Source organism: Oculina patagonica, chromosome 4 (genome assembly GCF_052425735.1).
Source record: "Oculina patagonica isolate OP01 chromosome 4, crgOcupat, whole genome shotgun sequence".
NCBI classification, from domain to species: domain Eukaryota; kingdom Metazoa; phylum Cnidaria; class Anthozoa; order Scleractinia; family Oculinidae; genus Oculina; species Oculina patagonica.
The window spans coordinates 25,622,234-25,639,206 of record NC_135761.1 but is presented as its reverse complement, the minus strand read 5'-3'; the positions used below and the strand labels follow the sequence as shown (position 1 = coordinate 25,639,206).

General features: G+C 39.8%; 1 protein-coding gene across 1 annotated transcript in view; it reads left to right on the top strand.

Moving 5' to 3' along the window:
- LOC144649943 (dynein axonemal heavy chain 5-like) overlaps window positions 1-16,973 on the top strand; it is a 61,682-nt gene that overhangs the window by 3,052 nt on the left and 41,657 nt on the right. Inside the window, exons 4-19 of the mRNA XM_078509532.1 lie at window positions 148-311; window positions 1,626-1,803; window positions 3,226-3,401; window positions 4,033-4,209; window positions 5,638-5,751; window positions 5,871-5,978; window positions 8,712-9,158; window positions 9,970-10,055; window positions 10,189-10,516; window positions 11,354-11,560; window positions 12,183-12,500; window positions 13,073-14,201; window positions 14,880-15,115; window positions 15,563-15,667; window positions 15,821-15,934; window positions 16,372-16,434. Coding sequence (XP_078365658.1) covers window positions 148-311; window positions 1,626-1,803; window positions 3,226-3,401; window positions 4,033-4,209; window positions 5,638-5,751; window positions 5,871-5,978; window positions 8,712-9,158; window positions 9,970-10,055; window positions 10,189-10,516; window positions 11,354-11,560; window positions 12,183-12,500; window positions 13,073-14,201; window positions 14,880-15,115; window positions 15,563-15,667; window positions 15,821-15,934; window positions 16,372-16,434 — 3,950 coding nt within the window. The remainder of the gene's footprint in view (window positions 1-147; window positions 312-1,625; window positions 1,804-3,225; window positions 3,402-4,032; window positions 4,210-5,637; window positions 5,752-5,870; window positions 5,979-8,711; window positions 9,159-9,969; window positions 10,056-10,188; window positions 10,517-11,353; window positions 11,561-12,182; window positions 12,501-13,072; window positions 14,202-14,879; window positions 15,116-15,562; window positions 15,668-15,820; window positions 15,935-16,371; window positions 16,435-16,973) is intronic.

The following is a 16,973-nucleotide window of genomic DNA, read 5'->3' as shown; positions in this document are numbered from 1 at the left end:
ATAAGGCAATTTAAATTCCAGAATAATTAGTAAGGCCAAAATTAACACAATTTTTGAATCAATTATTAAAATGGTACCATACCTTTAACGCCACTACATGTATGTCATTATCTTTAATGTATATTCATGCATTGCATTTTTCCTCAGTTGAACATGTAAGGCTTGGACCTGGTGGCGCACAGGCAGCCAACATCAAGACCAAACCCAAAGTATTTATTACAGACACAAGAGACATGCAGCTTGCTGGAGCATGTGTGTTCTTTATCAGAATCAACCCATCAAAAGCTCTAACATTGGCTAATATTAGTCAGGTAACAAACACTTGGCTAATAATAAAAAATAATGGTGACATTTTTCTTAACATTCTTATGCTAAGAACATCATGTACCCCCTTGTACATGTACAGTACCACTCAAAAGTAAGTTTCTACCCTCTCACGAGATGATGATCCTCGTCTTGAGATACAAGAGACTCATTTCATGAGACACCTAAAGAAACTGCAAGTACAAGGTGTAAAAAGAAGTAATGATTTATGTTACTTCAGTGCTCGACACTAACTTTTTTGGAGACTAGGCAATTTGGCTAGTAGGTACAAAAAATCACTAGCCCACAAGGACAAGTCACTAGCCCCCCCCCCCCCCCCTTTAAAAAAATTAAAAACAGCCAAGTTTGAATCAGCTAATCTCTTAGCGCTATATTTGTTTGAGTCCACACAAGTACATCTTTCCTTCACTGAGTCGCAGCAACGATGCTATCATCCAACTCGGTTGAGAATTTCTTGACCGTGGATCACACTTCTTTTTCTCTTCATGCTGTGTGTGGTCCTCAGGTGAACAATGTAAATCTGGCTCACGATTATCGGCACTTGAAGGCGGTTTTCTTGTAGGTAAAGTGTTACAAAAGCTTGAAATCATGCTCGCGCGGTCGCTCGCGCGAAACCCCAAGATGGCCGACTTATTATGGCTCTCTCCCAGGTCCCTTTTGAGTGTCATGGAAGCGAGGACAGAGGGTATTTTCCAAGATGGCGACAGGTTTGCGAGTTGATCGTACGATATAAACCCGCATGCGATGTGGGTCGCAAGCGCTCTGGTTTAAATTACTCAAGCTATGGAAACTAGATCCAGATGAAGGTTTCTGGGAGAAAAACTTCCCAAGTTATAGAGTTGTAGTTGGTTTATTTTTCCACGAATCTTACTAGTCTATGGGCTAGTAGGAGCGTACTTTTACTAGCCAAGCATGAAATTCTACTAGTCCTGGGCTAGTGTACTAGCGTTAGTGTCGAGCACTGTACTTTATTCAAATTTTGACTTGACTTTTTCCTCCTCCACCATTGGGGATAGAGCCAGACAATTTTTTTGGGTTGCATTAAATATTCTTTTTAGGATAAGGGGAATGGGCTCAACCAATCCCCAACCTGTAGGGCCAGCATTTTTTGTTTGGGTGTGCTCCCATGGACACTTTGTCTCAATTATTTAAAGGGGCTGGACTCTAGTCCTTTGCCACGGGGTTGGGACAAAGCACATCTAGGGGGCATCTACATGTCGATCTGGTGGACCCTGAGTGCAAACGCAGAGGCCCATTACCACCCTTAAGTCCCAAATCATTCTTGTCTTTTTACTTACTAGGAGACAACATTTGGTTTGTTGGACACCCGTGGAGTTGGGGTCCTTCATTCTGTTGAAAGACTCCTTGGCGATATCTACATTCCTGCACTGTCAAAAAGCTCTAACTGGGGAGAGCTGTCAGACAAACATGGTGCAAGTGTGCGGCATGGTTTCATGAACCAACTGGAAAATTTTGTTGGTAAGTTAATAACAAACAAATTTAAGAAATGCTGTGGTAACCCACAAGCTGTACATGTACAGATTTTAGATTTTTCCCAGATTTTTATGTTTTTTACATAGAAAATAGTACAGGTAAAAAAGGAAAAAGCAATTCTTTATCAGTTGTGCATTCTGTTTTTAGTTTAGTGCAGAATGCACTATTGTGATGGTTTGTTGGGGCTGTCGTCCGCTATCCCGCTAGTGCGCTAACGTGTAAACTTTAATAGTCAATTAATTAATTAATATCAATTAATTAATTATTCCTGTGGAGGGGGTTGGGGTGGGAGCACCTGACCATACCCCCCAAGTAAAACGTGGAGCACATCTACGTTACTTTTATATGAGGATCTCAAAGGTATTTTGTTTCAGTAAAACCTTTGCTCTCCTTGTTGTACTACTCACGTAATTTACACCAAACGCATGCCTGGATTAGTCTACGTTGTTTTCTTGTATTGCGTGTTTGCGGTAGGCTTCCTGCAGACTTCTTGGCGCCAAGTAAAAACCGCAAATTAATTAAATTAGATTTTGAGACTTTCACAGTGCTTTCGTAATTAGGTATGCAAAAACTTGCACCGGGGTTTTCGGCGTGAACACCTGATAACCAGGAAACAAATATCCTAGCTGTACTGCGTTTTAAAAAAACCTGTCGAAAAATATGTTTTTTGATTAGATTTGTTTCTTTAGTTTTTGAGAATCGTCTTTCGTGCAGTCTAAACCGTAACTTAATTAAATTAAACAAATGTCATCGAAGCTGCCGTAAAACAAACAAAAAACAAAAGTTTCATGTTATCGCATTTTCAAGGAAGACAAAAGTATTTTGTTACAAACGAACAAAAGTGTCGTGTTACGTTAGCAAAGATTAGCGTAAGGAACACCTGGGAAAGAATACAAGTAGCCTGTGAACAGTTTTTCCGAAAGTAACAGGGTTGTAGCTAAGGGCCGGCTGCCGGCTAATTTCACCGGCTGAAAGAGAACTTGAATCCGGCTGAAATTTCACATGAAAACAAAGACTAAGGTAACCTTTTAGAGCTGTCAAGGCCAGAAAAGCCAGCTGGGCTTGTTGATGAGCCGGCTAAGTGTTTTCTTAGCTACATCCCTGAAGTAAAATAAAGCAAATAAACAAGAACATAATTATATAAAACATCATACTTTCAATTGCTCCATAATCCATTCTGCACTTACCAAATCATCAAGATTTTTTAAAGTTTGTGTGTCAAGAGTTTGCAGTAGTTCTGTGTCTCATTGAAAGCATCAGGGTGAGTACATGTACATGTATATCTCATTATTTCCACTGAATATGAACTAAGAGATTCCCTTCAGTGACCTAAAATAAGCTCATGTTTAACTGCATTTGATAAATAAATTTACTTTTTGGTTTGTTTCAATATTTTTATTCCGTCAGGCATTCTTAACAGTGCACAGGCCAGTTTAGATGATGCAGTGACCCTGAAGGAGTGTGACAGTGTTGACTTGACAAGAATAAGCTCCCCCAATGATTACATAGCAGCTGCTAGTTCCAGTGAGACACTGGAGCAAATTGAAGCAGTAGTGACGGCGTGGGTCAAACAGATTGAACAGGTACTACTCATAAAAGTTACTTGTGATCGTACATTAATAATTTTTAGCCATGAAGTTTTGCTTTTTAGTCTAAAAAGCCGCCTTGGATAGGTGGATGCTTTTCTCTAGCTGGTTTAACAGTGGTAAGATAGGATATGCTTAAAAAAAACCTTATACCCGCTTTTGTCAGGTGCATAGCAGCTTTCTATCGACCTCCATCTTTCAATGTGCTAAACAAACAATATGGATCGATATCCACCAATCACAGCCCACTAGCATGACCTTTTGAACTTGTGGGCTCATTTGCATGAAACCATCGACAGTATGCATCGGCTTTGATTGGCTCATTTCAAACAGCACATCAAAAGATGGATGCAGATCAACTAAAGCTATGCAAGCCATGTTACACTGAATTAGGCGTAACAAACTATTTTGAGGGTCATTTAGTAAAATCTGAGTACGCTTTCCCCCCAAAACATGTTGTAAAGAGGATGTTTTAGAAGGCAAAACTATGCCAATAGTTATTCTCACATGTATGCCTATGACCAACGTAGACAGACATGTAGGTACAGTGCACTGTAATTACTGTGCATGCAGCAAAATCTGCATTGTCTACAGCTAAGATTAAGTTTATGATTGTGTGTTCTTTTAGGTTTTGGCAGAGAGTGAACAAATGAGAAAGGAGGCTGATGATGTTGGCCCAAAAGCGGAACTTGATCACTGGAAGAAAAGAATGGCCAAGTTTAACTCTCTGTTGGACCAGATCAAAGGCACGGAATGTAAAGCAGTGGTGGGAGTTCTTCATGCAGCCAAGTCAAAACTCTTGAAGGTTTGTTTATTACAGCTGTAAGTACATAAATGTACGAAAAGGAAAACACTGTTACTGTCAGTCAATAAACATTGTAACAATTGAATGTTTCCCAAGCTGTTGATTGGTAGAGTACAATGGCCAGCCTTTGAATCTCATCAAAAAGAACTGAAGAACTAATCAGTAATATGAACAGTAATTATTTATAAGTCCTGTGTTAGTCTTTCTCTCACGTTCTCCACATACGTACATTGCGGGCCTACGATGCTTTACAAGCTTTCTGTACGCATTGCAGGCCTATAATGCTATATCTAACTTTCTGTACGCATTGCATGCCTTAAGGAGGCTCACAATAGTTTTACGGTCGCGTGAGGCCTGGGACCAAACCTTGCGAATCACGCGCGTCACTCGCGGGACTTTTCAGCCATGAAAAAGAAAAACAAACATGGCGGCGCGTAAACTTTTTGTCGAAGTCTATTTTTGTCCAGTTTTCAGAGAAAATCGCGTTTTCACGACATTTTTAGCCGCAAAGAGTCTTTATTGTTACTATTAGCTGAAGAAAATAACGTTTGCCGACCAGTATACTTGGTGCCGGGGAGAAAATTTTATGAACGCGCTGCGATCGATCGTGTAGACCCCGGAGTGGACTTTCAACCAAGCCTACGAAATTCCCGAAAGTCTGGTGACTCCACTTTTTTATTTCAAAATTAAGTAGTGTGGCCTGAGAGAAAACTACAGGTGAAATTTAAAAAATTCTCTGGACCGGATTTTTAGCCAGTCAAAAATTACGGTTTTGAGTAATTACATAAAATCTGCTCTAGAGAATTTTTTAAAACTATTTATAATTGCTCCCCTTTTTATGTAGAATTGGGTAAGATTCAGAAAAATAGGAGTCACCGAGTTAATTTTTGAGCTATTACCGTTAGAAGCTCGATGATGGCTCCTATTTACACCCGTATCCTGTTGCTATGGTAACAGGTGATGACGTCATATGATTATATTTTGGTTCACTGACGATCGAGCTAGTAGCTATTCCCAAGAAATTGTAAAAAGAAATGTTATTTCGTTTTATTGAATCCCTTAAATGTAAAAGTGCTAGAAAACCTTTAAACTATTGTGAGCCCCCTTAAATCTTCTATCTTGCTCTCTGCACACATTGCAGGCCTATCTACATGTAGCTCTCTGCACACATTGCTGGCCTATGATCCTCAATCAAGCTCTGTGCACACATTGCTGGCCTATTTACATGTAGCTCTCTGCACACATTGCTGGCCTATGATCCTCTATCAAGCTCTGTGCACACATTGCAGGCCTATCTACATGCAGCTCTCTGCACACATTGCAGACCTGTGATCGTTAACAGGCCTTTTATCCTTTATTACTAAGATCACTGAAAAGAGGAAAATGACACTCAAAATTCTAATACTGTTATTTTTCTTTTGAAAACAGACATGGCGAGACATTGACAGCAGAATAACTGATTATGCCAATGAAGCTAAAGACAATGTCAAGTTCCTTTATACACTGGAAAAATTTTGTGACCCACTCTACAACAGTGATCCCGTAAGTGGTATTTTTGTCTGAAATTGATTTCCTGTGATAGTAACTTATTGTAGCTGTAAACTTGATGGTACGATTTTCTTTTTTTTTCATCTTGTACTGAGTATTTTTTTTTATGTCAGGTTGGTATGATGGACGGAATTCCAGGCCTGATAAATGCTATTCGCATGATAAACAGTTACTCAAGGTATTACAACACATCTGAAAGAATGACAGCTTTGTTTGTCAAGGTATGTACATGCGCCATCTAACCAAACTGACTGTCGTAGCAGATAAAAGAAAGCTGGCGTTTCGAGCTGTCGTTGCCCTTGTTTCAGTGCAGGGACCTTTCTTAACAAAATGTTTAAATTTGAGATACTGTGGAGTTTGTATACTAAACTCTGTTAATCAGCTCAACAGTTTACAGGGTTAGTTCACACCTGAATTCTGTACTCATCACAATTCAAGCAGTGTGCAAAGAGTGTCTTGTCCGATAGCCCAGGGATAGTGGAATTTCCGTGTAGGCTAGTAGGTTTTTTTCCATCACTTGCCCAGTGAGCAATAACCAGTTGTTGTTTTTGTTATGGAGTTCTAACCTCTCAAATGATTGATGACTCTGAAATTGTCGTATTATGATTTTTTTGTGCAAAATTGTAAGCCCTTGTATATTTTTCAGTCGTTTCTTTGAAGAATTTGATTGAAGTTAGAAATTCTTAAATTTTAAAGTCCTTAAGGTGGCTCGACCCAGTTTTTTTCTAGTGATACCTATCAACTTTGAAACCCTCATACTTAAAGGGATTAATGTCAATGACATATCTACTATATTACATGGATTACACATAGACTGAACTACAATATGATATAAATTTTTGGGAGATCGGAATGAATATCACGTGACAATGACGTCACACAGGTTTTTGCTCTGAATCGAATTTCAGCCCTTAACCGCATTTTCTCTCGAGATCCTCCACGCTACGTATATATAGGTGTTTGCCTTCAGCTCTGCGGAGTTTCATCGAAATCTACAAGAGGAATTTTGAAATATCTTGGAATTTGTTTTCAGATGGTATAATTTATGCGTAAAATAAAGACAAGACTTCATATAAAGAAATTTACTTCTTTTTTGATGTTTAATGAGAAGCTTTAGCCCTCATTCCTGTTAAAAATGTCCCATATTCGATATCCAAACCGTAAGAAGTAGGTAGACTTGCGCGATTTCGAAAAATATGAAATATATGAATCATAGTGGAGCTCAATGTTTAGCTCTATTTTCCAATTTTACGCCTACTTTCGCAAAAAACGCGATTATTTCAAAACTCGTCGATGAATTTTCCCCAAAAATTTGCAGGGTGGCAATTGATCAGTACACTACACAATCCCTGAATTTTATGCTCATTGAAAACTTTTAAGGTTGTCTAACATAAACGCAAAATTGAGTAAATATTGAAGCAATCTCGTAGTTTTGAATAATTTTGTGTTCTGGGATTTCCTATTGTTTCGAGTTGAGCACAACATCGAATTCCTGTGCACCACGCGTAAATGACTACGCTTGGCCACCTTCCGAAAGCTTACCGAAATCTTTCGGAATATGGTAATATTCTCGAGTTCAAGTAAACAATAATGAATGAATGAAACTCAAAGCCGGTTATGTTTTGACGCCATTCCAGTCATTTACAAATGACTGGACAGCGTACTCAGAAACTTACCGACCTTACCTGGTTTACACTTTCTTTCTTTTGATGTTGAAATCTCTTTAGCATAGCATTCAGTACGGCGGCCTTTTTTGTTTTGCATTTCTTGTTCTTGGCATTTTTAACTTTCAATTCAGCCAAGACGTCTACCACACAAGAAAAGTTGTTGCGTGACAATTCCTTTTCCATTGTTTTCTTTAAAACGGGCCATATTTCGGAAAGTTTTCGGTAAGCTTTCGGAAGGTAGCCAAGCGTAGTCATTTCACGCGTGGTGCACAGGAATTCGATGTTGTGCTCAACTCGAAACAATAGGAAATCCCAGAACACAAAATTATTCAAAACTACGAGATCGCTTCAATATTTACTCAATTTTGCGTTTATGTTAGACAACCTTAAAAGTTTTCAATGAGCATGAAATTCAGGGATTGTGTAGTGTACTGATCAATTGCCACCCTGAAAAACTTTGGGGAAAATTCATCGACGAGTTTTGAAATAATCGCGTTTTTTGCGAAAGTAGGCGTAAAATTGGAAAATAGAGCTAAACATTGAGCTCCACTATGATTCATATATTTCATATTTTTCGAAATCGCGCAAGTCTACCTACTTCTTACGGTTTGGATATCGAATATGGGACATTTTTAACAGGAATGAGGGCTAAAGCTTCTCATTAAACATCAAAAAAGAAGCAAATTTCTCTATATGAAGTCTTGTCTTTATTTTACGCATAAATTATACCATCTGAAAACAAATTCCAAGATATTTCAAAATTCCTCTTGTAGATTTCGATGAAACTCCGCAGAGCTGAAGGCAAACACCCAAGGTATACGTAGCGTGGAGGATCTCGAGAGAAAATGCGGTTAAGGGCTGAAATTCGATTCAGAGCAAAAACCTGTGTGACGTCATTGTCACGTGATATTCATTCCGATCTCCCAAAAATTTATATCATATTGTAGTTCAGTCTATGTGTAATCCATGTAATATAGTAGATATGTCATTGACATTAATCCCTTTAAGTATGAGGGTTTCAAAGTTGATAGGTATCACTAGAAAAAAACTGGGTCGAGCCACCTTAAAGTTTTGGTTCAATAAAGGGGCGAAACCTTGCTAAGAAGACGAGCTAATTATTTGAATCATACAATAATTTATGACATATGTAAGCTAAAAAAATAGAGGCTAACACCCTACATGTAATTCGTATTTTCTGCCTGGAACAACCGGAGCTTATGCTAGTTACATGTAAGGCGAAGTGCAAACAAACAACTTATGTTAACGATAACGTTCCTTTTTCATCAGGTCACAAATCAAATGATAACGGCGTGTAAAAACTACATAACAGAACACGGCTACAAGACAGTGTGGGAATATCAACAAGAAGAACTCGTGGAAAAACTAAAGAACTGCATTCGATTGAACGAGGAATACCAGAGATGCTTCCAAAAGACGAAACAGCGACTTGAGCAAAACCTGGAAGAAAGACAATTTGAATTCAGCGAAATGTACATTTTCGGCAAAAGCAATACGTTTTCACGGCGGCTTCACAAGATCATTGATATGCTGGACACAATGAAAGCATTTTCATGTCTCGGCGAGTCACGAATCGAAGGCATGGAGCAACTTTGGAACAAATTTGTTTTAATTGTGACCACGATGAAGAAGAAACCGTACGACTTGCTGGATTATCGCAAGATGGATTTTGATGCTGATTTTGACGAGTTCAAAAGACAAATCAACGATCTTCAGGTAAATTAAAGTTACGTGCACTGTAGACTTCCAGAAACATTTGTTTTTAGTCTGTTTATTAAATTTTTCGTTTACAAAATAGCAGAAATTATGCCCCTAGCCTTTATGACAAAAGAGGCGCAGTTTAAACAAGAACGAATGAAAAAAGAGCTTTAAAAGGGGCAGTATCGTGAGAATGAGCAGAAATATTTGCATAAATGGAAACCTAAAAATAGTCAAAATAATGGTCTAACTTTGTTGAAAATGACTACTAAAGTAACAAAATTTAAATAGGTATTGTCATGAGTAATGGAGGCATGAGATTTCAATCAAAAATTGACTCTGCCCATGTGTCTTGGATTAATCGTTAAAAACTAATTACACTTTGCTCTCCTTTGAATGATTCACTAAATATCTTCACCTTGGTGTTCTAGGCGCATCTTGTGAATGAGCAAGCTACCTAGTCATAATTTTTGCTCCGTTATGGCCAAAAATCCAAATCTCCATGATATCTACACGCGCTGTTATAACTTCAACTTCATTGAAATAATCGACTATTAGTGTTTGGGTTCCTAGACATACTTTTTATTAAGTAAGAAAGTTTAGGATTCAGTCTTTAAAGATAGTCGTAAGTATCGTCAATTTACAGATACAGTTAGCTCCAGTAGTCTTACTAAAAAAGATTTCGTTTCATAGATTTATACCAGGCACCCATAATTCTACTATTCTACGAACTTGAAACTTCATCGCGCTTGTTTTCAAATCATCACAAAAACTGAGTAAGCAGATTTCAAAATAATTTTAAGTCATATCGATGTTTATTTTAAAACAGGTTCAACTTCAGATTTTCATGGACAACTGCTTTGACCGGATTCCTTCAACACAGCGCGCCTTGAGGCTAATGAGAAAGTTTGAGCGGTAAGAATTTGAGCAGTGTACTTGTAAATGTGCATGCAATTTACGTAAAAAAACTTTCACTTTAGTTACTTGCGAAAAGACAAGAAATAATTTATAGCTTTTTTTATTGATTTCATCTGAATCTTCCTTCCAGGTTGTCTCTTGAAAGCTTGAAAGACACAATCCAAGAAAAATATGAGCGAATCCTCATGTACTATGGTCGTGACATCGATACGATTCAAAAGATTTACCAGAGGCATCGGAACGATCCACCGGTGGCCTGGGACCTACCGCCCATCGCGGGCAAGATAGCCTGGGCACGACAGATGTACAGAAGGATTCAAGAGCCAATGGAAATGTTTCAGAAGTATCCCACAATTCTGCAGACTGCTGAGGCAAAGAAGATCATCAAGAATTATAACAAACTGGCGAAGGTGTTGTTAGAGTTCGAAGTGCTGTACCATCAGGCATGGGTGAAACAGGTATGGTACACAAATCGTAATGAGGGCGTAAGGCTTCCTGAATTTTTCCGAAAAAGTGCTTCTTTCCCTGGCTGCCTGCCTTAGGAAATTGCTGCGAAAAGTGGAACGCAACGTTTTTATTTTTTTCCAGACCGTCCGCCAATTTGTACACCTTTCTTTATTTATAAAGCCTCCCTTAAGCTCCCCATTCTCTTAAATTCTCAGCAACGGCCACTTAATTCTACCTCATCTCCGGGGTGGCCCTTGTGCATACTGAAATTCCGGGACTGAAATGTACGCTCGACTATTTTCATCCATTCCACTTTCTACAGTGGACCCCCCCCCCCCCCCCCCCCCCGCTAAATAAAAAAAAATTAAAACAAAATAAAAAATGAAACAACAACAAAAAACCAACGGCTTCGCGTGAAAGTACCCGCGCTAAAACAGTTGTCGCAACAGTTCATGATTTGAATGGGGACACGTTAGGGTTACCTTCACAGACTTTTAAACAGCTAGAACCGCCCTTGCAGAACCGCCCTTGCAATTCCCAGGGAATCAAACGCAAAAATTTAACGCCGATTCGTTGCGTCAAAGTTTGAAACAGGATGTTTGTAAGAAAGAGTTATGAAAGGAGCAGTGAAAAATGACAACTGACAACTGCCGGTTAAATTCTCTATGCTTGTGTGGCTTTTAAGAGATAACTTTTCAGTAACTTTCTTATCTTTTAGCTTGAAAGTGGAAAATTTCTGAAATTTGAGACCTAATTAATTAGCGGCAGTTTTGGTGGAAAGTGTCAGGCGCTTTGCGTTTGACCGCTGTGAACACTTACGGAATTATATTTTGTTTTACACCGTGTAGGTGGAAGTGGCAAAATCTGGTCTCCAGGCCTCCCTTCTTGTTCGCCACCCTGAAACCAAGGAATTGTTCGTGAACTTTGACCCTCAGATTCTGACCCTCATCCGGGAATCGGAGTGTATGGTTCGTCTGGGCCTGGACATTCCATTTGGCGCCCAGACCCTTCTCCAGAAACGACAAACGATTAAAAAGAACTACAACAGACTTCAGGTAAGAAACGAAATATAAATTGGAATAAAGTCAGCCTCTATAACCTTCGGCGTAATGCTCAACCTCGTGCAACGGCTGTTTCTTACATGTTTGTTTTGCAAGAAAGAAGATTCTTTTATCAAAGCAACAATGGTTTTACTCTTGATCCCTCAATGAGTGGTCTATATTAAAGAAGTTGAATTAAACATACACACACACAGTTTTGTTCTAGTCATAGTTTAAGAAATGTTTTGTAAAGGACATCTGGTTAAGATGATTGAGAAATGCAAAAGTATAAGAAGATGCTGATATCAGCGCAACAATAGTTTTACTCAATGAGCGGTCTATTAAAAGAAGTTGAAATAAATATACACTCACAGTTTTGTTCTAGTCGCATTTCAAGCGATGTTTGTAAAGGCCATTCGGTTAAAATGATTGAGGATTGCGTAAATATTTTGCAAAAATTGATGTATTATGAAAATGCTATGACTCGTTTTTTTTTGGGGTTTTTGCGAAGTGACTCAAAGGTAGAAATGTTTGTGCAATTACAGAATGCCAACTAGGAAGAAAACATAAACGATTGAAAAATGAAGGTTGTATGAGCTCTTTGGCTGACACAAATTGACCTTTTTCCTCTCTCCAGCTGCTGTTAGCAGAAAGCGTGCGGGTCCTAGGCAGGATTCCTCAGGCGTTCAAACCTCTCATGTCCCCGCATCTCGCTAAAGTGGATGCAGCAATCGAGCCAGGTCTCACCATGTTGAACTGGACATCTCTCAGCCTTGACACGTACATGGACAGCGTGTACGAGGCTCTGAAGGAACTGGAGCTACTGATTGATAGAGCGAATGACCTGGTCAAGTTCAGAATAGAAGCAGTGCTGCAAGAGATGAGCAGAACACCGCTTTGTGAGTTACCAACTGATGCTCCGTGGACGATTGAAAAGTTTCTTAAAAATACAGAGGTAAGCTCGTCTCTAGTTTTCTTTTTTCTTCTTCAGTTTTCAAAACACACCAATTCACGTCTGAGAAGGATACTAGTTAAAGGTCAGAATTACAAGAAACGCGCTGTTCAGAATGAATACTAAACGCAAATTTGCTTGTGTTGTTAAATGCAGAAAGCCACTTACACGTAGAGTAATGCGTCACCATACTCTGGATTGGACACCCCCCCCCCCCCCGTGCATAAGTATTTTCCTGATAACGACTGCCCCCCCCCCCCCCCCCTGCAACGAGTATAAAAAAGTATCCCACAGCTCCTTTAGCAATCGTTGTTACTTAAAGTCAAGCACTTTATTTAACAGAGTGGCCAAATTAGCACTTGACTGGTATCAAAAGGGGCCCTGCATAAAGAATGACTACATTCACGAGAAAAAAACCTGTACGTCTTAAGCCTTGTTTCAACCTTTGCCTTCATTATTTGATCTCGTGTCTTTAAAAAGAGTGTCATATTTAACAATCATGGATCTTTAGTCTGGCCTATTATCTTTTGTCGCGTGTGTCTATTAATCATTTGCTATTACATTGTCGTTCACAGGAGCTTTGCAGGCGAGGTTCTGAACTGCTGGAATCAAAGAGCGCACGAGTGGAAGAAGCCGCTAACGAACTTATCACAATGCTACTTGAACTTGAGGAAGAAGAAGAGGACGAACTTGGTAGCGACGAAGACCAACTGCAAGACTTACCAAAGGACAAAGACGACGGAGCAAAAGAAGACATGGTCACTAGAGGGGAAAGTGCACGCAGTCGTCCCCGCACGGGTGGTAGCCGTCCAGATAGTCGCTCTGCAAGCAGCCGATTGGGAAGCGCCGTCATAAGCCCAGCGGCTGCTGCAGCAAAGCGCAAGCGCGAGATACGTGATCAACTAAATATGGAAGCTCAGGAGTTGCTGATGCATTTTATTCATAAAAACGTGGATGCCATCGTCCGCGTTACGAGAACAACGTTAGATGGAATGCGCAAACGCGTGCAGGCTGCGATAGCGCATCACTATATTGAGAATAGCGGCTTGGGGCAAGGGAAGGATTCAGGACCTGATTTGTCGCCGCTGTTCTTGGCGAACGTAACGTTGCAGATTCCAAATATCACCATGCAGCCTGCTTTGGATGAAATCCAACAAGGGCTAAACAAAGCGGCCCAGTATGTCGTGTCGGTGTCCAAAGGCGTGTCGCAGTGGAACAAAACTTGCAAAGCGCTTATTAAAGCGGAAAAGAAAGACAAAGACGATTCCGATAACGAGGCTCGTAGTCGTTCGGCAAGCAACGCGGGAAGTGACGACGAGAGCCGATCTGACGTCCCGCCGTCCCGAAGAGTCACGAGAATGCCAGCCGATAGTGACGCTGGCACGGTAGTCAGCATGGCGATTTTCCCACAGAAAGCAAATTATTTCAAAAACGTCGCTGAGAATAAAGAAATCGCGAAGCTTGTGTCGTTCCTTTCCACGGCGATAAATTCCCAGAAGAAAGATGTCACGACTGCGTTGCAGTTTTTCAACAAGTACGAACCAATTTGGAAAGAAGACAGAGAAGAAGAGATTGCTAAGTTTTTGGAGACTGATCCAAAGCTGTCAGAGTTTGAGGCTCAGATTCTGAAATACAAGGCTCTAGAGGAGACTATCATGAGAGAACCCGAGCTTTACAAAGCTGGAGCCATAGCACTGTTCACAGGTATTGTGTGATCAAAAATGTAACTTCTCCTTATGATATTAATTGTTTAAAGAGCAGTCAGGTAACGAGGACATGTTAATCTACTACCCAATTCTTAGAACTTGAGGTATATGTGGAATTAAGTAAAGAGAATTGAAATTTTGAACTTGAGACTTACCGCTGGAACTGTTGTTGACTGTGTTTGGTAAACTCGTCAGTCATCTTTGAGATAATGCCGAGAATGCGGCATTAAACCGCCGAACGATGTTTGAATTTTTTAGAAATGTCGCAAGCTCTTTACAAAACTGTCACTACTCGACTTGTATACATCTTAGTACCGCCAGTTTTACAAGAGCACAGTAATTGAGAGCATAATTTATCTGACAGCTTTCAAACAAATCGTGTTTGACCCGTTTGGCATTTGCTTCCCCCTTCTTCGTGCGAGGTAGTCACGCTAAACAAAGCCAAGATTTGTCTTTTCGGCCAATCAGATGTGAAAGCAAACCTAAACGTGAATGGCTCACGTGATTTTTCCCGCGCTTTATGTTCTCGGTGACACCTTCGGCTCGTGTTCTGATTGGCTTATTGCTGTTTATGGAAAATTAAGTCATTTGCTTTGCTCTTGCTTCGGTTTTGTTTTGACAACTGTTATGGGAAGTCCTCTCTCTCATGACCTTTGATGTGCTTTTATCTTGACAGAACGCCTCAAAACAGCACTGTGTGCGGAAACAAGAGCTTGGTGTGTATCATTTGGTCGAAACTGCAACGTCAGGTATCGAACAGAAATGGAGGAGATATTCACCTTCCTAGAAGACATCACGAAGCGCCTCAGCCGACCCATCAAGGACCTTGATGATATACGCCATGCTATGGCCTCCCTGAAAGAGATCCGAGACAGGGAGATCATGATTGACATGTCAATTGGGCCCATTGAGGTTAGTGCCTTGATGTCCCTTTAAAATGTCCACCGTAAAACTATTGCCAAGACAATGGAAAGAGGAATATATTTTTTTGTAAACTCCTTAATAGGATCTTATTTACCAATACACAACAGTTACATTTTTTCTCACCCCATACTTTTTCCTTTCAATTTTGTGTAGTATTTATTTTTTAATGATGTAATGTATATGAAATAATTCATATATGAACTGCGGATGGATATGAAGTGATAAATGATCATCGAGTGAATCCAATAGCATTGGAATAAGAGCCTGAAAAAAAATTAAAAAATGGGCTTCGGCTTTTTTTTTCGGCTTCTTTTTTCTTGCTTAAATTGGAAATTCACTGCGATGATCATTTATCACTTTCATATTTATTTTTTGTTTAGTCTTATAAACTTTATTCGTTTACTCAAATGTTACATGCTTATTTTGTTTTTACAGGAGTCATACGCGATGTTGAATCGTTATGAGCTACTCGTCGCTAAAGAGGAGTCAGAGAGAGTGGACACTCTTCGCTATTCTTGGCAGAAACTTCAATCGTTGGCGGTAAATACTTTGATGACCTTTTGCTTTATTTATTTAGCCTGTTCCAGGCTCGTCTCAAGATGACGTTTGGTGCCATAATTTGTCATTCCCTACAGTGGCTATTGTAACGACATTAAAAGAACTGCATTGAGTTTGTGTTGTTTATTTCTCTAGACCGAGTCTCAAGGACATCTCATTCAAATTCAGCCCAATTTCAAGGGAGATCTTATTGACAAAGTGCAGGTTTTCATCGTTGATGTGTCGTCTTTCTCATCGGATTATAATGTGGTATGTAAACGGTATTCTTACAACCAGTTCTAGCTTATCTATATCTCCGTCAGTAAACTAAATAGCAGCGTTTTCTTTAGTTTGAGTCGAGTTGGATATGTATTGTTTGCTCTAAAATCACAGAAACAGGTATGATTCAAGTCCCGCTATGTGGAACATTCTTTTTCCACCAATCTTTCATTCTCAAAGGCTTTGGTTTTAGTAGAGGGCCATGCAAGTACGGTGCCGTTGCTTCGGCAGGGATAATTTCAACTGTTACAAAAGAAAGTAGATGTAGATCCTCGATATTAGTAAGGAAAATTTCCTCGTCGATCTCATACTATGGTTTTATTTGGATGACATTCTAAAGGAAAATGTGCTCAGCACGTTCTTTTTTGTCTGCCACTTCGTTTAGTATCTGTTATTAAACTGTCTTTATTATTTTGTCTTGTTTTCAGAGTGGACCAATGGTTGCCAACGTCCCACCGCGCGAGGCCAGTGACCGACTTATCATTTTCCAGGTGGGTTTCATTTCTAATCACTGAAATTCTTGTGATATCGAGGAATCTAATGGAAGCAAAATCACACAATTTTTTAACGTGTTGGATTCCGGTCAAGACCGTTGGGTTGGAGGGGGGTGGGGGGAGGGGAGAGCCCTGGCCGATGTCGTTTTTGTTGTGTTCTCGAGCATCTTGCTATTTTTACGGTGATTTTCTCCACGAGGTAACGATTAGTTTAAAGCAGCTTGAAAAATGCCGGGTTGAGGAACGGAGTTGGTGGGAAAGCTGCTATTGGCTCCTCACCCGTCCAGGGAAAGTACAATTGCGCAATGTGCTGCCAGGGTTAACAGATGGAGTCGGCTAATGTGTTTACATCCTTGTTGCCACCGAATTCAGATGATTTATTTGGGAAGTTACAATTGTGCAATTTGTCACACGCAACTGAGTGCATGGGTCGAACAGAACAATTGTAGCCTCCCAAATGAATCATCACATGACTAAATTCAAATGGGTGGCAACCAGGACAAAAACACGTTAGTCGATTTTGTCTATGAGGTATA